Source organism: Varroa jacobsoni, unplaced genomic scaffold, assembly GCF_002532875.2.
Source record: "Varroa jacobsoni isolate VJ856 unplaced genomic scaffold, vjacob_1.0 scaffold_252, whole genome shotgun sequence".
Taxonomy (NCBI): domain Eukaryota; kingdom Metazoa; phylum Arthropoda; class Arachnida; order Mesostigmata; family Varroidae; genus Varroa; species Varroa jacobsoni.
In genome coordinates this window covers 191,235-208,162 of record NW_019213154.1, presented here as the reverse complement: position 1 = coordinate 208,162, position 16,928 = coordinate 191,235, and the positions used below count along the sequence as shown (strand labels likewise).

General features: G+C 40.7%; 1 protein-coding gene across 3 annotated transcripts; it reads right to left on the bottom strand.

The window, feature by feature from the left end:
- Nucleotides 1-257: 257 nt before the first annotated feature.
- On the bottom strand, nucleotides 258-8,954 carry LOC111258614 (BTB/POZ domain-containing protein kctd15-like). 3 transcript variants are annotated; one of them, XM_086967530.1, is made up of 6 exons: nucleotides 5,845-8,954; nucleotides 4,139-4,264; nucleotides 3,332-3,445; nucleotides 2,716-3,015; nucleotides 2,076-2,437; nucleotides 258-1,525 (listed from the first exon to the last, which is right to left on the bottom strand). In XM_086967530.1, exons 2-6 carry the CDS (start codon nucleotides 4,222-4,224, stop codon nucleotides 1,221-1,223), a joined length of 1,167 nt encoding a protein of 388 aa, XP_086823656.1. In that variant the 5' UTR covers nucleotides 4,225-4,264; nucleotides 5,845-8,954; the 3' UTR covers nucleotides 258-1,220. The 3 variants fall into 3 exon arrangements, with proteins under 3 accessions (XP_086823656.1, XP_022685758.1, XP_086823657.1); XM_022830023.2 differs by having other exon boundaries at nucleotides 8,778-8,953; XM_086967531.1 differs by lacking the exon at nucleotides 5,845-8,954 and adding an exon at nucleotides 4,496-4,638.
- Between the last annotated feature and the right edge of the window lie 7,974 nt (nucleotides 8,955-16,928).

The following is a 16,928-nucleotide window of genomic DNA, read 5'->3' as shown; positions in this document are numbered from 1 at the left end:
GGAAACTGTGAGCCTTCGACACGATATCTTTATCTGAGATCATTCCATGCCATGCAGTTAGCAGAAATTGCCTTTATTTCCCCTTTTGATGAATAGGACATGCAGGTGCAACTTCATCCATGCAAAATTTAGCATAAAGCTATAACTATGAGACAGGATTTTTGCGTATATGCAGTTCCTTTTGTGAGGATAGATAGGCTTTGTCGTTAAATTATACGAAATAGTAAAACTTACTACGAAACACTCGTACTACCAGATCCACTTCTAAACTCCGTCTGTTTATTATCAAGCAACTTTTTAGGTGTACTGGCTGTCAGGCAGCGAACATACGGGTTCATTTATTTAATGCAATAACACTTATTACCTTAAGGTACGCTAGCATAACAAATGATCGGTAAGTAAATTGTAATATCTGTGCAGTATCGTTTTTAACAGGAAATTGTTTACATATTAAAAATGACGTTTGGTTCTGGTACGCTTTGCTGGTCGTAAGGAGAAACATTTAGGGTAAAATGCTGAACTTGAAGGTTTCGTGATACAGATTGCCGACGAGCAGACATAACAGATCCCACTCGAGTACGAATTCGTGTATCTAACATCTCGATATATTGTCAACTATCTACCAAAGTTATTTACGTCTAGAGCTGATTGAGCAAAATGGACGGCGTGTGTCATGACGACCTCGCATATTGGCAAAATCTGATTGCTCAGGTATGAAGCTTGATCTGGTGGTCCAGGAGTTTCAACGTTTACTCTGATGAAAATATCACATAATTTCTGATACCACAAACTTTCACTTTTCACACGCATTCTATTGTTAGTATTGACCCTCTTAGGGAAACGGACCCTGTTCTGGTATTCGTGCAGACACTCAATATGTGCATTAATCATGCAGTACTGACACGCACTTTATTCACGTATCATCATCACGCTTACAACCATCACGATCCTCCGTGGATGGGAATGGTTCTGCTATATTGCACCGAACATTTGACACACATTCATATATGCCTACGAAGAACGAATAGTTATATTTCAATTACCCACGTTATGATTACATCTAAATTTTCACGATTACATCTAAATTTTCACAATTTCATCAGCACGGCCAAAAAGGTTGAATTTGTTAAACCTTTAACATCCTCTGTCCTCTTCGAAGACATTAGGGGGTTGATATTCGATGAATGTATGAAGCCATTGTTGCCGTAGAACTAAGCTGTTTAATGAGATAGTGCGGGTTTTCTTACGAACAAGTATTCGCGCCCTGTTCCCCCTTCGCTCGCACTGCAGGTTGATGTACAAGTTGACGTCGACAAAATGAAGCCGGCATCCAGTAGTCGCTGAACTGCTGGAAGTAACTGCAGCTTAGAAAAACCATTAAGCGGAAAACGATGCAGGTGCCGACAATCTGAAGATAGCCACGGCGGACTTGGTGATGGACAGCTGGAAACCTGGAGGCCGTCGGCGACCTCAGGAAAGGACTCTTCGACAATATGGCGCTCACCGGAGATCAAGACTCGTTCTCCTGCGATAGGGTCAAACAAGAATCATCTCCAAAATGAATATATTACTAAAAATGTTTGAGGTTCAAATTTACCATTTTAAAGTTCTTTTGGCCAAAAGACAGCATCATCCTAAAAGGAACAAATATCTGTTAGAAATAACGATTGAGACATAACATACAACCAGATGTTCTATATCTTTGCTTTGTTTAACTTTTTTGTTTCATTTGTTTAAGTTATACGTGAACTAACGCTTTGGTTTCATAGAAAACACCAGTATTGACGGCGGGACGAGCGGACCATTTTCCTTCAATATTTTGGCCAAAAGATTCACTGTCTGTATTGTTAAAAATATTGTTAGGAAAATTAAACATAACTGCAGTGTGATCCAGCTCACGGCCTCATTTTTCTGAGTCCGGTGCCCTATTCATTCCAAAACCGCACCGAATTCCACGTTTCCATAATCCAATTTAATTTATTTAGCATTTGGCCCGATGTTGTGTTCATATATCTATTTGAAAGCATTTATCCTTTTAATAAATGGCATTTGTATTCTTCAACACACTAACGCACCCAGATCAGGAGATGTGCTCAATAAAATGCACTGATGATTAGCAAAATTATCTTCGTTTCGAGGACGCTGTCGCTTGCTCTCCCAAGCCTTGCCATCGACTGAGCTTTCGGCGATTTCTGACCGAGTCCACAGCTCTTCGATTTCGCGACTTAACGATGGTATATCATAATATTTAGCCTCTTCACGCAATAGATCCAATTCATGGAAGTTATTTGGCAGAACGAGACGTCCACAGCGAAGGTAGTTTAATATGTGCCGAAATAGGTTGCCGTCACGATCAATAAAGTAGTGTTGCTTAAGCGTGTCCAAAACAATGGGGATTGATCCATTGAATAGTCGCCCGAGTCGAGAATCAGGATGTCTGTTATTTGGAGCATATAGCCTATATTAGTCATATGTATTCGTCTCGACTAAAGGTCTAATTTACATGTGGATGCATACAAACTTGACAACAATCAATTCGTTTAGAAGCTATATTCATTTACTAAAAAAACCGCTCTCCAATAAGCACATAGCAGATCTTTCACCAGGGATTTCCATTTGTCTAGTAACTTTTATTCAGAACGAGCATTTATATTTGTATCAATGTTTGAATGATATTTTGATAGAACTGTGGATCTCTTCTATCTACATACTTACCTTGTAAGTGTTCCTAATGAGGAAGTATACGTAACACCGCCAACGTCGATGTGCACGGGGGCGGTGTACCGCGACGGGGAAGCTGCGCACGGTATGCCAGAAATTTTAGGGGGTTCTCCGCCCGCAGTAGTCGTTAGTCCCCCAGCGGGGTGTGCTGTCAAGTGGCGTGTCAATGGGGTCGTACCTTCAGCCGTGCCAATACATCCTAAGGACAGGCCGCCGCTGCCTGCGCCAACGCCCGTCACGCCCTGTGATGCCGCAGCCGCTGCCATTGCTAAAAATTTCTGTTCCATCCAGGATCTAGACAAATGGGAGAGAAAACAACGACTGTAAGAATTTAGCTTAAATGCATAAATATTTGCGTGTGCTCTAAATTAGCAACACAAACGGCATTATGGGTCATTTGGGACAGGTAGCTGAATATGCAAGGCTTGAAACTAGAAAAAGTCGCCATTTATACCGGTATAGTCGGACAGATTAATAATAATACAACCAGGTAGCCGTAAACGATATGAGGCTACAACGAGAAACCAAAGGTATTGACTGAACTAAAATTGGCCATCCCGCAGTCCCAAGATCAGTTAAGTGTCCATTTGGGAAATAGAAATGATCGTACCTATGCGTGTTCTCGACGTTGTGCTGACCAAGCAAACTAGAGCTTCGTCGAATGCCTCTTCGCGGTAGAAAGTCGCTTAATCTCACGGTGTCTTTAAGTTCTCGTCCACCGCCGCTAAAAAAGACGAACAAGAGAGAATGAAACACACGTACGTTAATATAATTTGGAAGTTTCTCTCAAGGAAATTTGGCTTTACGTTGAACCTGATAAATTCGTTAATAGTTATCTACTCACGTATTTTCACAAAAATTAATTCCTCTATACATTTTAAGATTAATAAAAATTTATTGTTTTGAATTTATTATTATTATAAATAATTTCGTAGGAGTAATTATAATATTTAATCAGAATTCATTACGAAAAATTTTAGTTCATTCTAGAATAATTAATTTCACGGAAATTTCATATGAAGCAAAGAACACTTTTTGTATATATGGTTTTGATATACCGAAAATCTTTCTAAAGCTAAAACAACGTATTGCTCTCCGGGGCAAAGGTCACATTTGGATGTAGTTGTAGTCTGTAGAAATTGCGGGTGCAACGAGCGAAAATATTGAAGAAGGTCTCCGCTTTGTGTATTTATGTACATTAATGTTATTTTAACTGCCGAAAACGATTTTGTAGGAAACTTCTGTTACAAGATTGCGACTCTAACCAGAGTCATCTATCGAGTTACGACGAATCGGGACAAAAGTATCATATAACAGCTGAACATTGGCTTTTACCATTAAGCTCATTTTAGAATATAACACATGTGCATGAACGAACGTCTTTTCACATGATTGTTCTTAAAAGCCTCTCACCAACCTACTAGAGATGACTCCAGAGGGCTGTCGATTAGGCGAAGCGGGTGACCGGTCTTGGGAACGATCTCCGCTTGATGAGCGGGACATTTTTGCTAACCCCTTGCGTATAGGGCACACTCACGAAACCCTGAAGATTGTTTTAGCGATGGGTTAGTTAAAATCTAAGAAAGAGTTCCCAGGCTGTCACAAATCTTCCAAGCGTCTCACACTAACACGTCATGAATATTAAGCAATTATTCCGTTTAATATTTGCGTAACAAAGCGGGTGGACAGATTGCGCTCTCAGCCAACAGAGAAATAATTGAAGTATATCGAAATCATCTAAAACCAATAAATTAGGTTCTAAATATAGTCGCACATTATATTGGAGCAAAAGGTCAATCCGCTTCTTAGCAAATCCACAGGCTTGGAAGACACGCGAACTTCTGTGGTGAACTCAACCGCCTCGTTCGAAATTTCCTGCCATGTCCCCGCCTTCTGATGAAGGGCCCCGCCCAGTTCCGCATAGTTCCACTCTAAACAAGGGTTAAATGGGTAAGGGACAACACCTCAGTACTGATAACGATACCGTAGCTCTGTGTGCGCTGTCAATGCAATTCCAATGGGAGAGGGCTGAGGTTAAAGGAGGCGGGTTCTTCTCCCCCTTGGACGGAGGAGAGATTTATAAGGAGAACTGCGTGGCAAATGTTACAAGGAGCACCGCGAAAGTAATAGTGGAGTCGAAATTTTTGAAGTTAACCAAAAGGCCTTGACAATATAGACCTATAAATCTATTTAGATTAGGAAATTAATTAAGCAGATGTCAAATACCTTACTAAAATTCATGGAAATGTTCGATAAAATAAGATTATTTAATATTAGGTTCCCTTTTAAATACTTACTTGGCTTAAAGTTAAAAATTATTATTATGCTTCAGAATGTCACGCAGATTCTGAGGTTGAAAAAGGTTGGTGCATTTTACGTGCGAGGTTTTTTATACGACTGAAATTCATCTAACACTTATGAATTACAACATAACATGCGAGCAAACACTTATAGTAAATATTTTCTACGAAGAAACTAGCGGTGCTTCACGATCACGCCATATCACAGAAACGAAAATGAAAGTCAGGTACAATGGATGACTGTAACTGACAAATTGACTAGCAATAATAACTTTTAAAACATGCTTGCGTCCACAAATTTATATGATAGGATAGCGCAGTTTTATAGGAAGGCATATCTTTTTATGTATAGCACATTTTCAACCGGGCTAAAAAACGTCAATTTAGTGTGAAAATTCGGCTAAATTATTCCATAGAGAATTACCATATGTCGCAGCCGCTCGTTACGAAGCGTTAACGTGTATCTTAGATGTCGCAAGGATCAATCAGCAAGCTAACAATGTTTCTAACCCTACATAGGTGGTGTTTGTCGTCGTCAGGCGCCTAAGCAGTGTTCATCCGCTTCGTTGTTTTAATGCATAGTTTTATACCAGCAAGTAACGCTATTGTGTAAGTTATGACAGAACAGTGGAAGTATATGGCATCAAAGAATCTATAACAAGAAGGTCCGTAAACAAGCTGGTTATTATTATGTATGCAAATATAACAAACTGCAGGAATTTATGAAGTATCCACTTGTTTAACACTTTCCTTCAAAGACCTTAAGTTCACCATAGATTTAATAAGTAGAAATTTCGGTTTTAAGCGTAACTTATAAGCCTACCATTACTATATCCAAATAGCGCAGTCGACGCGGCAGTTTGGGTGACTGCGTTGTTAATCTACCATGTTCGAAGGATCGGTGCTTCAAGTACATCCAATGACACATAATTAATACAAAACTTATTCAAATAAATGAAATCATCTTTCACATTTAATAGAGCCGATAGTCGAGCCTGCGATCTTCGACAGATATGCCTGCCAAACAAAACCCTATATGATGTTGCAGGTCTATTATCTGCCAACCTTTTCCTTTTTCAACTAGCTTCGATATTTGTTCGAACATTCGAATCACGGAATACAAGCATTTTTATATCGTTCGATATTGTTGACCTTTTGACAGTCTCTTTGGTCAGGTCGCCGTCGTTGAGAAGATCAAACAACACGCTTCTACTGTTTTTACTAGATATAGACCCCTGCTTTTGGTTGTTGGCTGTCTGCTTTTTGAAATTTGAAGTTAAGTTTGGTATGGGTTATGAAGCAATAAAACTCAGCCGAAGTAGATCCACGAATCCAATAGATTCTTTTTTCACTGTTCTATCTCCGCCAGTGTATTACGGTTGCCATGCATCACAACTTCAGCGACATTCGTTCGACAGGACGGTTGTTCGATTCTCAGCAAAATGAACCTTATGTGAACGTCTAAATTTGTCGCAAGTGATGCTTCTATCAATAATTAGAACCGAACAGCCCGATAACTACTCCATTATTTAGAACTGAAACTGGTTATAGGAGTAACGAAATTTGACGTCGATCTACGTCCCTAGGTAGATGTTTTGCGGATTCATCAAAGCTGGATTACAGCCCAACGACTCATATTTTCACAAGTAACCTAGAATAAGAGACGGAAACTGTAAATATAATTGTGGCTATAAACTGGACTTTTATTGCCAGAGGAGATTTATAGTAGTGCCTTTGCATGTAAAAGCCCGTTAACTTAGAATCAGTACACTGTCCTCAAACGGTCCCACCCTGATTCGTCAGGCAACTGCTACTCTTTGCTTTGGCCTTTGTGCTTTGCACCCAAGAATCGTTCCCACTTGCTTCGTCCCCAACCCAAATCAAGCGCGAACGCTCTCACTAGCGAGGTGAGGAAACCGCCAGCTTTCCTCCAGAGACGCGAGCGAAAACTACACGTTAAACTTCGACCCCCGAATGAAAAGCAAACTATGTTTGCACACTTGGCAAATCCACATGTGAAGCTCGCTTCTGGTACAGCAGAGAGTCTATTTCATTTCCCTTCATGCTACCGGATGATATACGATACGGTAAAGAATTGCATTTTGTAAAAAAATCTGCATATATATATATATACTTTTTTTTTGACAAGCGATTTAAACACAGTACGTTCTAATCTCAGAATGTCATATATACATAGTATTGCAGATGACTTCAGAGACCTTCCATGACGCTTAATACAGACGCAAAACCAAGCGGTCGAGGGAAGCATGTAATTGTTATTCTCTTGTTTTTTTTTTTTATAATCCGTGGCAGTGCTTCCTGCTTTGCATTCCGTGCGCCAATGCGGTTTCGAACAACTAAAACTATAGGTTGATCAGGCAAAACGTAACGGCTACGTTCCGCTACCTTCTGCAGAGGACAATTAAAGCTTATCTTATAGTCTTCTAGTAAGATAGAAGCGCCCCCCTATAAGAGGGACGCTTTAATTATATGGTTTTGCTGGCAATGGAAAGTTCGATATTATTACAGACTGATGCTCTGGAAAATCAGGATAATTTCATACACATAATAAGCAGATTTAAGCAAAATCGTTTTTCTGTAAGCTAAAAATCTAGGAGAATCATATAATCGTAAGCAAATTAACATGCATGCGCACAGCCAAGGAAGTGGATAGCCAGCTAACTGTAATCTCGTAGAAATAACAGGCCAGTTTGAGAGCTTTATGTTAAAACGCCAAAATACGATTGACGTCTGAACGTCACAAGATGCGCGTGATCAGTTCCCATCGGATCGAATAGACAGCTAACTAGCGCGACGTCTCAATCTTTAGCCTCGTAACTCGGCTGGAATAGCCGGAACATTACATTTGTTACCAAAAATACCATTATGATTACCATTTTATATGCTAGATGAGTGAGAGATGTTGATGAACTCAACGACCTCATGCTCCTTACGGAACCACTGGAATGGTAAACATTGCATAGATTTTTAATCCCATCTCAAAGGTAGTTCGTCTGACGCTTCGGAGCAAAGTTATTTAGCGTACCTGTCGAACAATATATTTCTTTTTTAATATGCCCTTTTTGCTGTGCTGCTCTGATCTTCAGTCGGTATTCAATTATTTCTCTCAAAAAGTACGAGACTTTTTCGATCGCACAAGGAGTTAGCTGCTCCTAATAATAGTTTTGTCTTTCCTATGTAGAACTACGTGAAGTTAGCTACCTTACGCACAGATTCGATTTGCTAAAATCGAAAATGTAGTTGATGCGTTGAAAATTTGAGGTTTCGCTGTCAGTAACCTTTACGGACGCAACCTGTAATCAACCTAATGCAATCAATGAAGGTAGGTAAACCTCGTTCAGGAAATGACAGCTGGCGCATCGAATCATTGTGATAGCCGGTAAAGTGTTATAATTCGTAGTTCACCGATGGAGTTGCTCACTATCAGTTTGGTTTTCCCGATCAGCTGTATCGGTCGTACGAAATATAATAGGATCTACGTTACAAAGTGATTTTCTCGCTGGCTAGCGCTACTGGTAGGAGAGGCATCGATATTGCACATGGTTTTTGTTCACAGCTTTAGGTGATGGCTACGTGGCACGGAACTCTGTGAAACTTCGGCTGTTCCCAAACGCATAGGCATATTTAATATGATAGTCATGGATTTCATATGCAATCTAGTCCAACTGCAGTGCGTATACGAAGCTATTCAGTATCCGCAATTTCTAGCTCTTTATCAACACAACAATAACGCACAATTCGTGCGATACTCTATCACCATCATCCTCATGGCCGACCAACTTCGAGTCACGGCAAAACAGCGCACGACTATTAGCGGTGAACCACCAATATCAGGACCACAACGTAGACCACATCCAGCTGCTGCTAAGACTTTCAGCCTTATTACAATGTGTCCTGAAAATGGCAACAGTGCTATGTGCTAAAAGAGGTTCCGCTCGTGTAACTGCTGAGCACATGAGCGTTTGGGCCGGCAAAATACAAAAAGTTCCAGTTACTTCAATTAATTTCGTGCAGGCAGGTTCGAGGGTGATCAGAAGGTTTGAATTAAGAAGATTATGCTAAATATTTGCCAAATTTATGAAATGACAGTATGTACACACATTTGAAAATTACTTTGAACAGCTACACGAATAAGTCACTGCAAATTTTTTGAGAACTGACAGTAGAAAAGTATGGATGAGACGTGAGTTCGGTGAACGACGTAGTTCATAGCGGAAGAATGCTCTAATCGCCAAAGGGCATATGGAAACGTTTAGCTCAAGAGGGTTGAACACGGTATGTGCAAGACGTAAGCTGACTTGCGATACGTTACGTACAAAAGTATAAGGATCGATAATATGCCGTACTAAATCATTCGTCTTTAAATTTGTGTTTTAGTCTAACCTCAAGGACAGACTGATCACGTTGTACTTGCCACTTTTGTCCAGACAAGCTTCTCTTAGCTCGTAACATTTTTTGAAAAAAAATCGAAGAGTCAGTACTGGCGTAAGTCGCTTGAATATAATCAGACAACGCGCAGATATATTTACAATGGCTGAACCTGTCGATAAACAACAAAGTAATTGCAACAACAATTATAAGCAAAAAGATAAAGCGTGCTTTAATTGTCATCGATACAACTATGAATTGAACGGTACACGTGATAGGCATATTGCAACTAGTTCGAAGTTGTCGCCATGAAAACATACGGCGGCGCTGGGGTTTGTCGCCATTCCGATAATACTGTCCACCTTTTTAATCTAATACGAGCACGACCAATGCTCTGTGCTACGTAAGCTATTGTCGCTGCGACTGCTGGGCTCGGCTGTGTCATCCAATTAGGAGTGGCGTTCTTTGTTCGTGCAGACGATGGACGTGGGTGTCATGCCAAGTGTGCCTTTGGTGCTGGCGAAGTTATCCTTATACAAACTGTGGTACATGATGCCTCGCAAGCCATATGCAAGTCCGTCCATCGCCTCTTGGGGCATAGGCAAAGAGAAGCAAGTCGCTTATGTATTTATAAGGGAAAGGGGCAGCGGAGGGGCGACGGAGCGGGCAAAATGTTTATCCTGTATCCTCACAAGCCCGAAACGGACCGCAACGGAGATGTTGAAGTAAACTAACAGTAAGTTTGAATGTCCTTGTGATGCTTCAATGATAACATATCTGCCTTCTGACCTTGGGGAAACGTAAGGTAACCTGCACGCAAAGCCGGACGTGGACATGCTTTGTTTCGTACTGAGCGACTGTAACGGACGTAAAACACAAAACATTTATTTATTAAGGGGTCTGAATACTGCGACGGTTGTATGTGGGTCATGTTCGCTTGGTAGGGATATTAATTGGGCTGAAAAATTAGTTTTAAACAACACAAGTGGTTACTCTTTACTGTTCAGAAATATGTGTTTAAATTCAAATAATCAAAAAAAGACCTGTGGTACGTTTAATTCATACTACGCTTACAGCATGATCTCTGCAAACCTTTGGTGAGTGTCAGAAATTTAGTAAGTATTAAAACCGATTCGTTCCAAGGAAACTGTAAGCTCGCAAGGCGAGAACTTCCCGTTCGGCCATCAAACAAAAGAAAAACACAAGCAATTTGAACTTTTATTAGCTTTCGCCCTCTTTTAGTCAACCGAGACCCATAGTAATATATCTAATACCACTGCCGTTACCGTTGGGTGTTATTTTCGTTTCATCTCTCCTATGCCGAGGGGCAAAGCTACCCGGTTAATTCCGTTTTAACGAAAAAAAGACTGTTTCTTATAACGAATGACATCAATTTGTCGTTTTGCTAGCACCGACAGCACAGGTCCTGATCACGGTTCTCTCTGTTGTCCTAATTTAAAGCAGGAAGCGAAAAGCTAAAATAGACAGCGGCCTAGATACCTCCGGAGGCGACATAGCGCCAACAATGCCCGAGATATAACGACGAAGTGCAAAATCGTCGGACAGAGCAACCTGGGACGGAAGATGACAAAAAGCAATCGTTACAATGATGGCGACGCTGTTGCAACTCTCGTTATTAATGGTCAAATATACAAACAACGAGTTAGCAACGTGCGGCCCGCGCTAATAAGCGCAGATGCGTCTAAGCGATAATTCGATCTGTGGGGGATTCCATCCACCTCTCATCTAGCCAGATACATGATGCCTATCAAGGTGTATGTATTCCGTGACGTGATGCTAAACAACGCTAATTTTATTCGAAGCCATTATGCAGTCATTTGCTCCGGCATGATCCAGGCTTCTGGCGTCTTTGGCTGCTTTCCATATTAGCAAGTAATTATGGTTGCAGTTTGGTCTGGCGCTATAAGTATCGTCAGGACGTGCCCACCTATATATGAAATTATTAACGATTCTATTTTGTTTTTGTGTGCTCTAGTTTTACGTACACATGTAGTAGTGTGTGAAAGAAGTGATTTTGAAATTTTTTTTGTAGTTCAAAGAATTTCAACTTGAATGTAGCTAAAAACATGTGACGAATGGGAATAAGACCAGTTCTCTCCCTGTGCGTTCATATTTAATAGGACTAACAAAAAGAAAAGTCTTGTTGAATTAAGTGCAATGACTGCAGTCCCTGGGAAATATTCTTGGTGAACGCGAATAATAATTACGGACCTATTTAGCTAACTTGGGAGTTCTAATCCCAAGTTCGTTCTGTAGTTATATAGCCCTTCGATGTCTCTGAAATAGCGTTTCATTTATGGTTGGAAGATATCAGCCCATAAGGAAATTCTTGATGAGTTGAACTTGTTTTCAAAGGCGCGCAGTCGCCATGTTTAAAAATAACCTTGGTAACCCTTTAATGTTATTCTCGAACCACAACCTCATCGTACTAAAGTCTAAAATGAAGCTAAATAAGAACGATATGCCTACATCTTGTTTTGTCTAGATTTGGCCATGAAACGCATCGTGAACTTTAATAAGAACAGTGAAATTCTTATATAGCTGATAACCGTGTGTTGTGCTCCCGAAATGATCCAAAATGCCCTGTCTGTAGATACGAAATAAAGCTAAGCGCCGTACCGCTCCAAGCTTACGATGTATTTCGCTTCCTGCATTAGCATGCTCCATGCGCGCTTCCGCAGGAGCAGCAGCAGGAGCCTTAAGGGACCCTGATCGGAATCCTACAGGAGAAAACGAAAAGACAAAGATTGCTAAGTTTCAATTCTCGAGCTCTTGTCGCTTCGCCCTTTCCCTCGGGTGCCACGGCCACCGTTGCGATTTTTATCCCACCGGCTTTGACCCGTCGTGGAATTGCGCAGCTCGAGTCCGTATCAGCTTCACTCGCGTGCATCGCACGACGCTTCCTCGGTAAACAAAAACGTCTTTGCCTTCTATGCAGGTCAGCCCTGAAGAGTAAAAGGGTCACCAAACAAACTGCGGCAAAACAATCACAATGAAGCTACACCACCATTGTCTCTGGCTGTTGCCCTAACGCTTCGCTAAGCTATGAAGTGAGTGTTCAATTTACTTTGCATATTTATGGTGATGAAGCCTTTTCGAATAATAGTACTTTGCAGTTTGCCATAGTCATAACGGCTGATCAAGCCATCTTTAGCCGGCCACATGGATCCAATGGTCGCCAACAATGCGTCTGAGTACCTGCTGTATACTCAGAATAATGATCACGCCGTGATACGTCTGACAAAAGCTCGCAAAAAAGTGTATCCCAGATTAAATATTCCACATACACAGCCTTACTACCTGCGCATAATTCATTCTGCAGAGCTAAAAAGCTACCTTTCTTACTATCAGCCTGTTCTTGACCCTAACTCGGTGTCATAATGTCGAACACGCATTACTAAAACAGAGGTTCTATGAAACAAGAAGAACAAAGCAAGCCAATCGGATATTACACTCTAGTCATCACAGTACGTAAATGAATAAAAATCGAATAATGACCCTGAGTTATGAAGAAGCTTTGTAGAAAGTATAGCGTTGTAGTATTTTAGCGACATGCAAATTTTACTAGAGTATTTTCTTTATGTTTGGGTATTATATAGCATATATCTAACTATAGATCTTATTTTTTTAATCAGAATCGAAAGATCATCTTAAAAGTTGTTCATTATCTCCTTACTGACCAAACCCTTTACTGACTTTTACCGTTTTGTTACTTTTCCTTAATCTAATCACTACCTTTGTTCGAACAAATGGTTCGACAGTTCATACATACATAAGCATCGATCCACTTTCACCAAAAGCGTTTTATCCTTTGCGTCGAAAACAATCCTTCCTTACGCTCAGCTCAGAGTATCTTTCCTCAGTTGATTCGATGCTGCGCAAAGGCTCTAAAAATTGGTAGCATGCGACGAAGAGCTCAAAGTGGAAAGGTTTTCATTTCTACTGAGGCCCCTGTTCCCCGGTCGAGGAGTTGTTCCTGAATTCTCTTTGAGAGCTCGGCGAATTGTAGCTCCAGTCTCTACCCTCCGTTCCTTGTGTCTTCCTACTAATTTGTATGCACCGCGCGTCACCCGATTCTCCATCGGGATCTGCGCTTTTCAATGTCCCCGCTGGACAACTTTGTCTCCTCACAACATGGCACCTTGATTTTTCATGTCACACCTTGCGTCGATTGTCTTTTTTCGAAGGTTTTTCTTGGCTTTTTCGGCCAATCCTTTTTTCTGCCAGTGGAATGGCTGGTGTTATTCATACTGGCGGCTCTAAATAGCCGAGCTTGTAGCCGTCACAAGATGGCAATCGGGATGTTAAAGCTAACGAAGCAGTAAGAAAAGCCTGCCAACCTGAATATTCCAGGATAACTGGTTATAATCCTATGAGTGGTCAACATCTGTCCAACAATTCTGGGGAGACTATTATTTTGTAACTGCGTACCAATTACTTCTATAGAAATTTGACCTTATATTAAGATTCATGTTAAAATTCGGAAATTTTTATTTTTTTCGAAACGTACGTTATTTGCAGGATTTTTTGTCATTGTTTATCTCCGTCAGAGCAATCCACGAGAATTGCACAGATGTAAGTTTCCTTATAAAAATCAATGCTTGCGTACAGCCCTGTCAATGAGTTTCTTTTGGGAGGCAAAAATGACTCATGCATAAAACTCGCAAAACGTTCTTATTATAAATTCACATTAAATCTTTTACACGAAAACTCATACACGTAAGTTGAAGTGTTTTCGTGCGCAATCTTGGTGGACAACATGTTTGTTTTCTAGGATACGTAATACACGCCTAGGTTCGTTTCCGTCTAGAAGCCAGCCACCTGTTGTATTGTAACCTAACGGCGATTCCGGACGTAAAACTCGAAATGCTCAGAAATTGAGTGGTCATATTGACAGACTGTTTTTATCAATGAACCAGCACTTATTATTGATTCAGTTGTTCGTTTAAAGGAAAGTAATACCAGATTTTTATATGTCTACGAGAACATTAAATCGTGTTATCTTCACAGCCCTGTGGCTTCAACATTTACGTTTCATAAGGTTTGTCCAGTAAAGAAAATAATGGTTGATGTATATGCTATGCGGAACCCTACAGTTTACACCTTAAAGTTACAATTTAGATCTTGGTTAATTTGCTTTCATAAAATTATAGCTCAGACCTGCTACTTCTGCAGTATTTAAAAGTGTATGTCACACCCAAACGTGAACGCAGTTGAATTATCTAAGAATATTTGGATAAGCTGTCTGGCGTAACATCTCAACAAGCTATAACATTTTATGACACAGCCCCCTGTATCCTTAAACGAGTGATATCTTGAATCCCATCGAAAACATTTGTCGAAGAAAGAATTTAGAATCGGAATGTAACAGGTATCACATTTGAACATATTTTCCGACGGGGCGACAGCCACCTACAGTGGGGCACACGCTGACCGTATTTCAGAGTGGGCCAGGCATATAGCTGAGTTGAACACCGCCTTATTCTGAAAAACAAACCGCTCGTAAAACACCAGATCTGGTAAAGAAACGGTGTGCTGAGGTGGTGAGAAAATGGGGAGTAGCTGATTGGATAATGTATTCACTCATTTCAGTAGCAATAGCAGCAGAAAAGGTAGGGGGCCATTGTTCTCGCTCCACCAAACCATCGCTACCCCCGTCGGAAGCAGACGAACAGCCAGACAGCCAAACACCTGATCCCCGACGAACGTCACGATCGTAGAGATCATAGGACTCGTATAGAGGATTGGGGAGAAACAGGACGAGTACAGATGGAGTGAACTTACGAAGAAAAGACAACGGCAGCGTATTTGAGAACGGTGCAGCGACATTCAACGACGGAAGTAATCAATATGAAATATATCATTTGAGGTACATATGGATTCAACTGATAGGTAAAAACTGTGCGCGTTGAATGCACACAGATGGACAGATTAGCCTTAGGTTGGCCAACAAATGCATTATTTATGGCCGATCCCTTCTTGAAGGAACTTTTGTCAACCTTCTATTTATGAAATTCAGCTTGAGTTGGAAAATTGGTCGGTGATTAGGTAAATCTGGCTAGGTTTCGTGTATTGGGTTTACCAGTCTTTTCTACCCTGTAGGTATATATAATTGAATCCAATGCTGAATTTTAAAGTAGGTTTTAAGACTTATTTTTTCAAATTACTATACTTGATGGGCGTAGAGGAGTCAAAAAATGCTTGTTAAAAAAAGATGGTAGATTTATGGAAGGACATTATTAGCAGACGCGTCTTCGATTGCTTGGAGCCTCATCTAATGCATCCAGCCAATTTTCGCATCTGTTGAATGCCTGAGACATAAGCATTATAATAAACCGAGAAGGAAACAAAAGAGTACTACATAACTGCGCTGAATTTAGTTGTTACTCTAACATTTTATGCGATTCATTGTAAAACGAAAGAACATTACCGATATTTTGATTTTCGCCTTAATGCCCAAATTTTTTGTCATTATCAAAATGTTGTTACTCCTCCCGACATAACGGAGCCTCTTTTAGGTATAGGACTGAAACAGGGAGCAAGGATAATCATGATGACTGATCATAATGGAGAGACAACTTGTTAGATATTTTGAAAATCTTAGATAACGTTGCTGACAACTTATTTGCCTCGAAAGGCAAATCCATTTCACACTGCCACGACCGGAATTTGAACTATGTACATAGTAAACGTGCTAGCTATTCAGCTAGAGAGATGAGATCTAGGCACACGTCTAATCGGCTTCAGCAGGTCTTCTCCTATCAAGCTCTGAATCATTCAGTTACTACCTTCTGCGGAATGAGGTAGCAGGTCCCTTTAGATAGCACTTCTGTCTCCAGCATGTCTTTAGTCTGTTGCTCATTTTCACAGTTTATCTATCATTATCAACAACACAAAAAACTGTCATCAATTATCTTTTTCTCTGCGTCGTTCCACTATTTCCATAGCTATAGCAAGAAGTCTGAGTTTACGGCATGTTCCTCGCAGCCCATTTCTCCTGACGCGTAGCCGACATGACGCTGAACAGGATCGATTTTAGGGTTGCCTAGAACCGAGCGTTCGCGCCAAAGAAATTCACGCCTCTCCTCTATTTGAGGAAGCCAGCGGCAACGACGGCTGCAGCGGCAGATGAGGAAATATGCAAATTTCAACAAGTTGGTTGGCCTTTTTTCAGACTTACCCAGGACCGCTTTCGGCACCTCAGACGAATACGTGACCCCTATCCATGCGCCACCACAAAAGCAAACTTAAATTTTCTTTCTACCATTATGCTACAACAGTAGCAGAATAAAGGTATATCTGTCTATCTTGTTGGAACTTCGTTTCCTATGACTATAGGCCTTCCCTTTAAACTATCTGGGTCTACGCTCGGCGTACTGATACATCAGACCCAACAACAGGCACATCAGTATTATCATTTAGGTACCGGGTTGGATAACGTAAAGTGGTGGCATCTTGTTGGACTTGTTAGTGTTTGCTGTCCATTATTGAGTCATG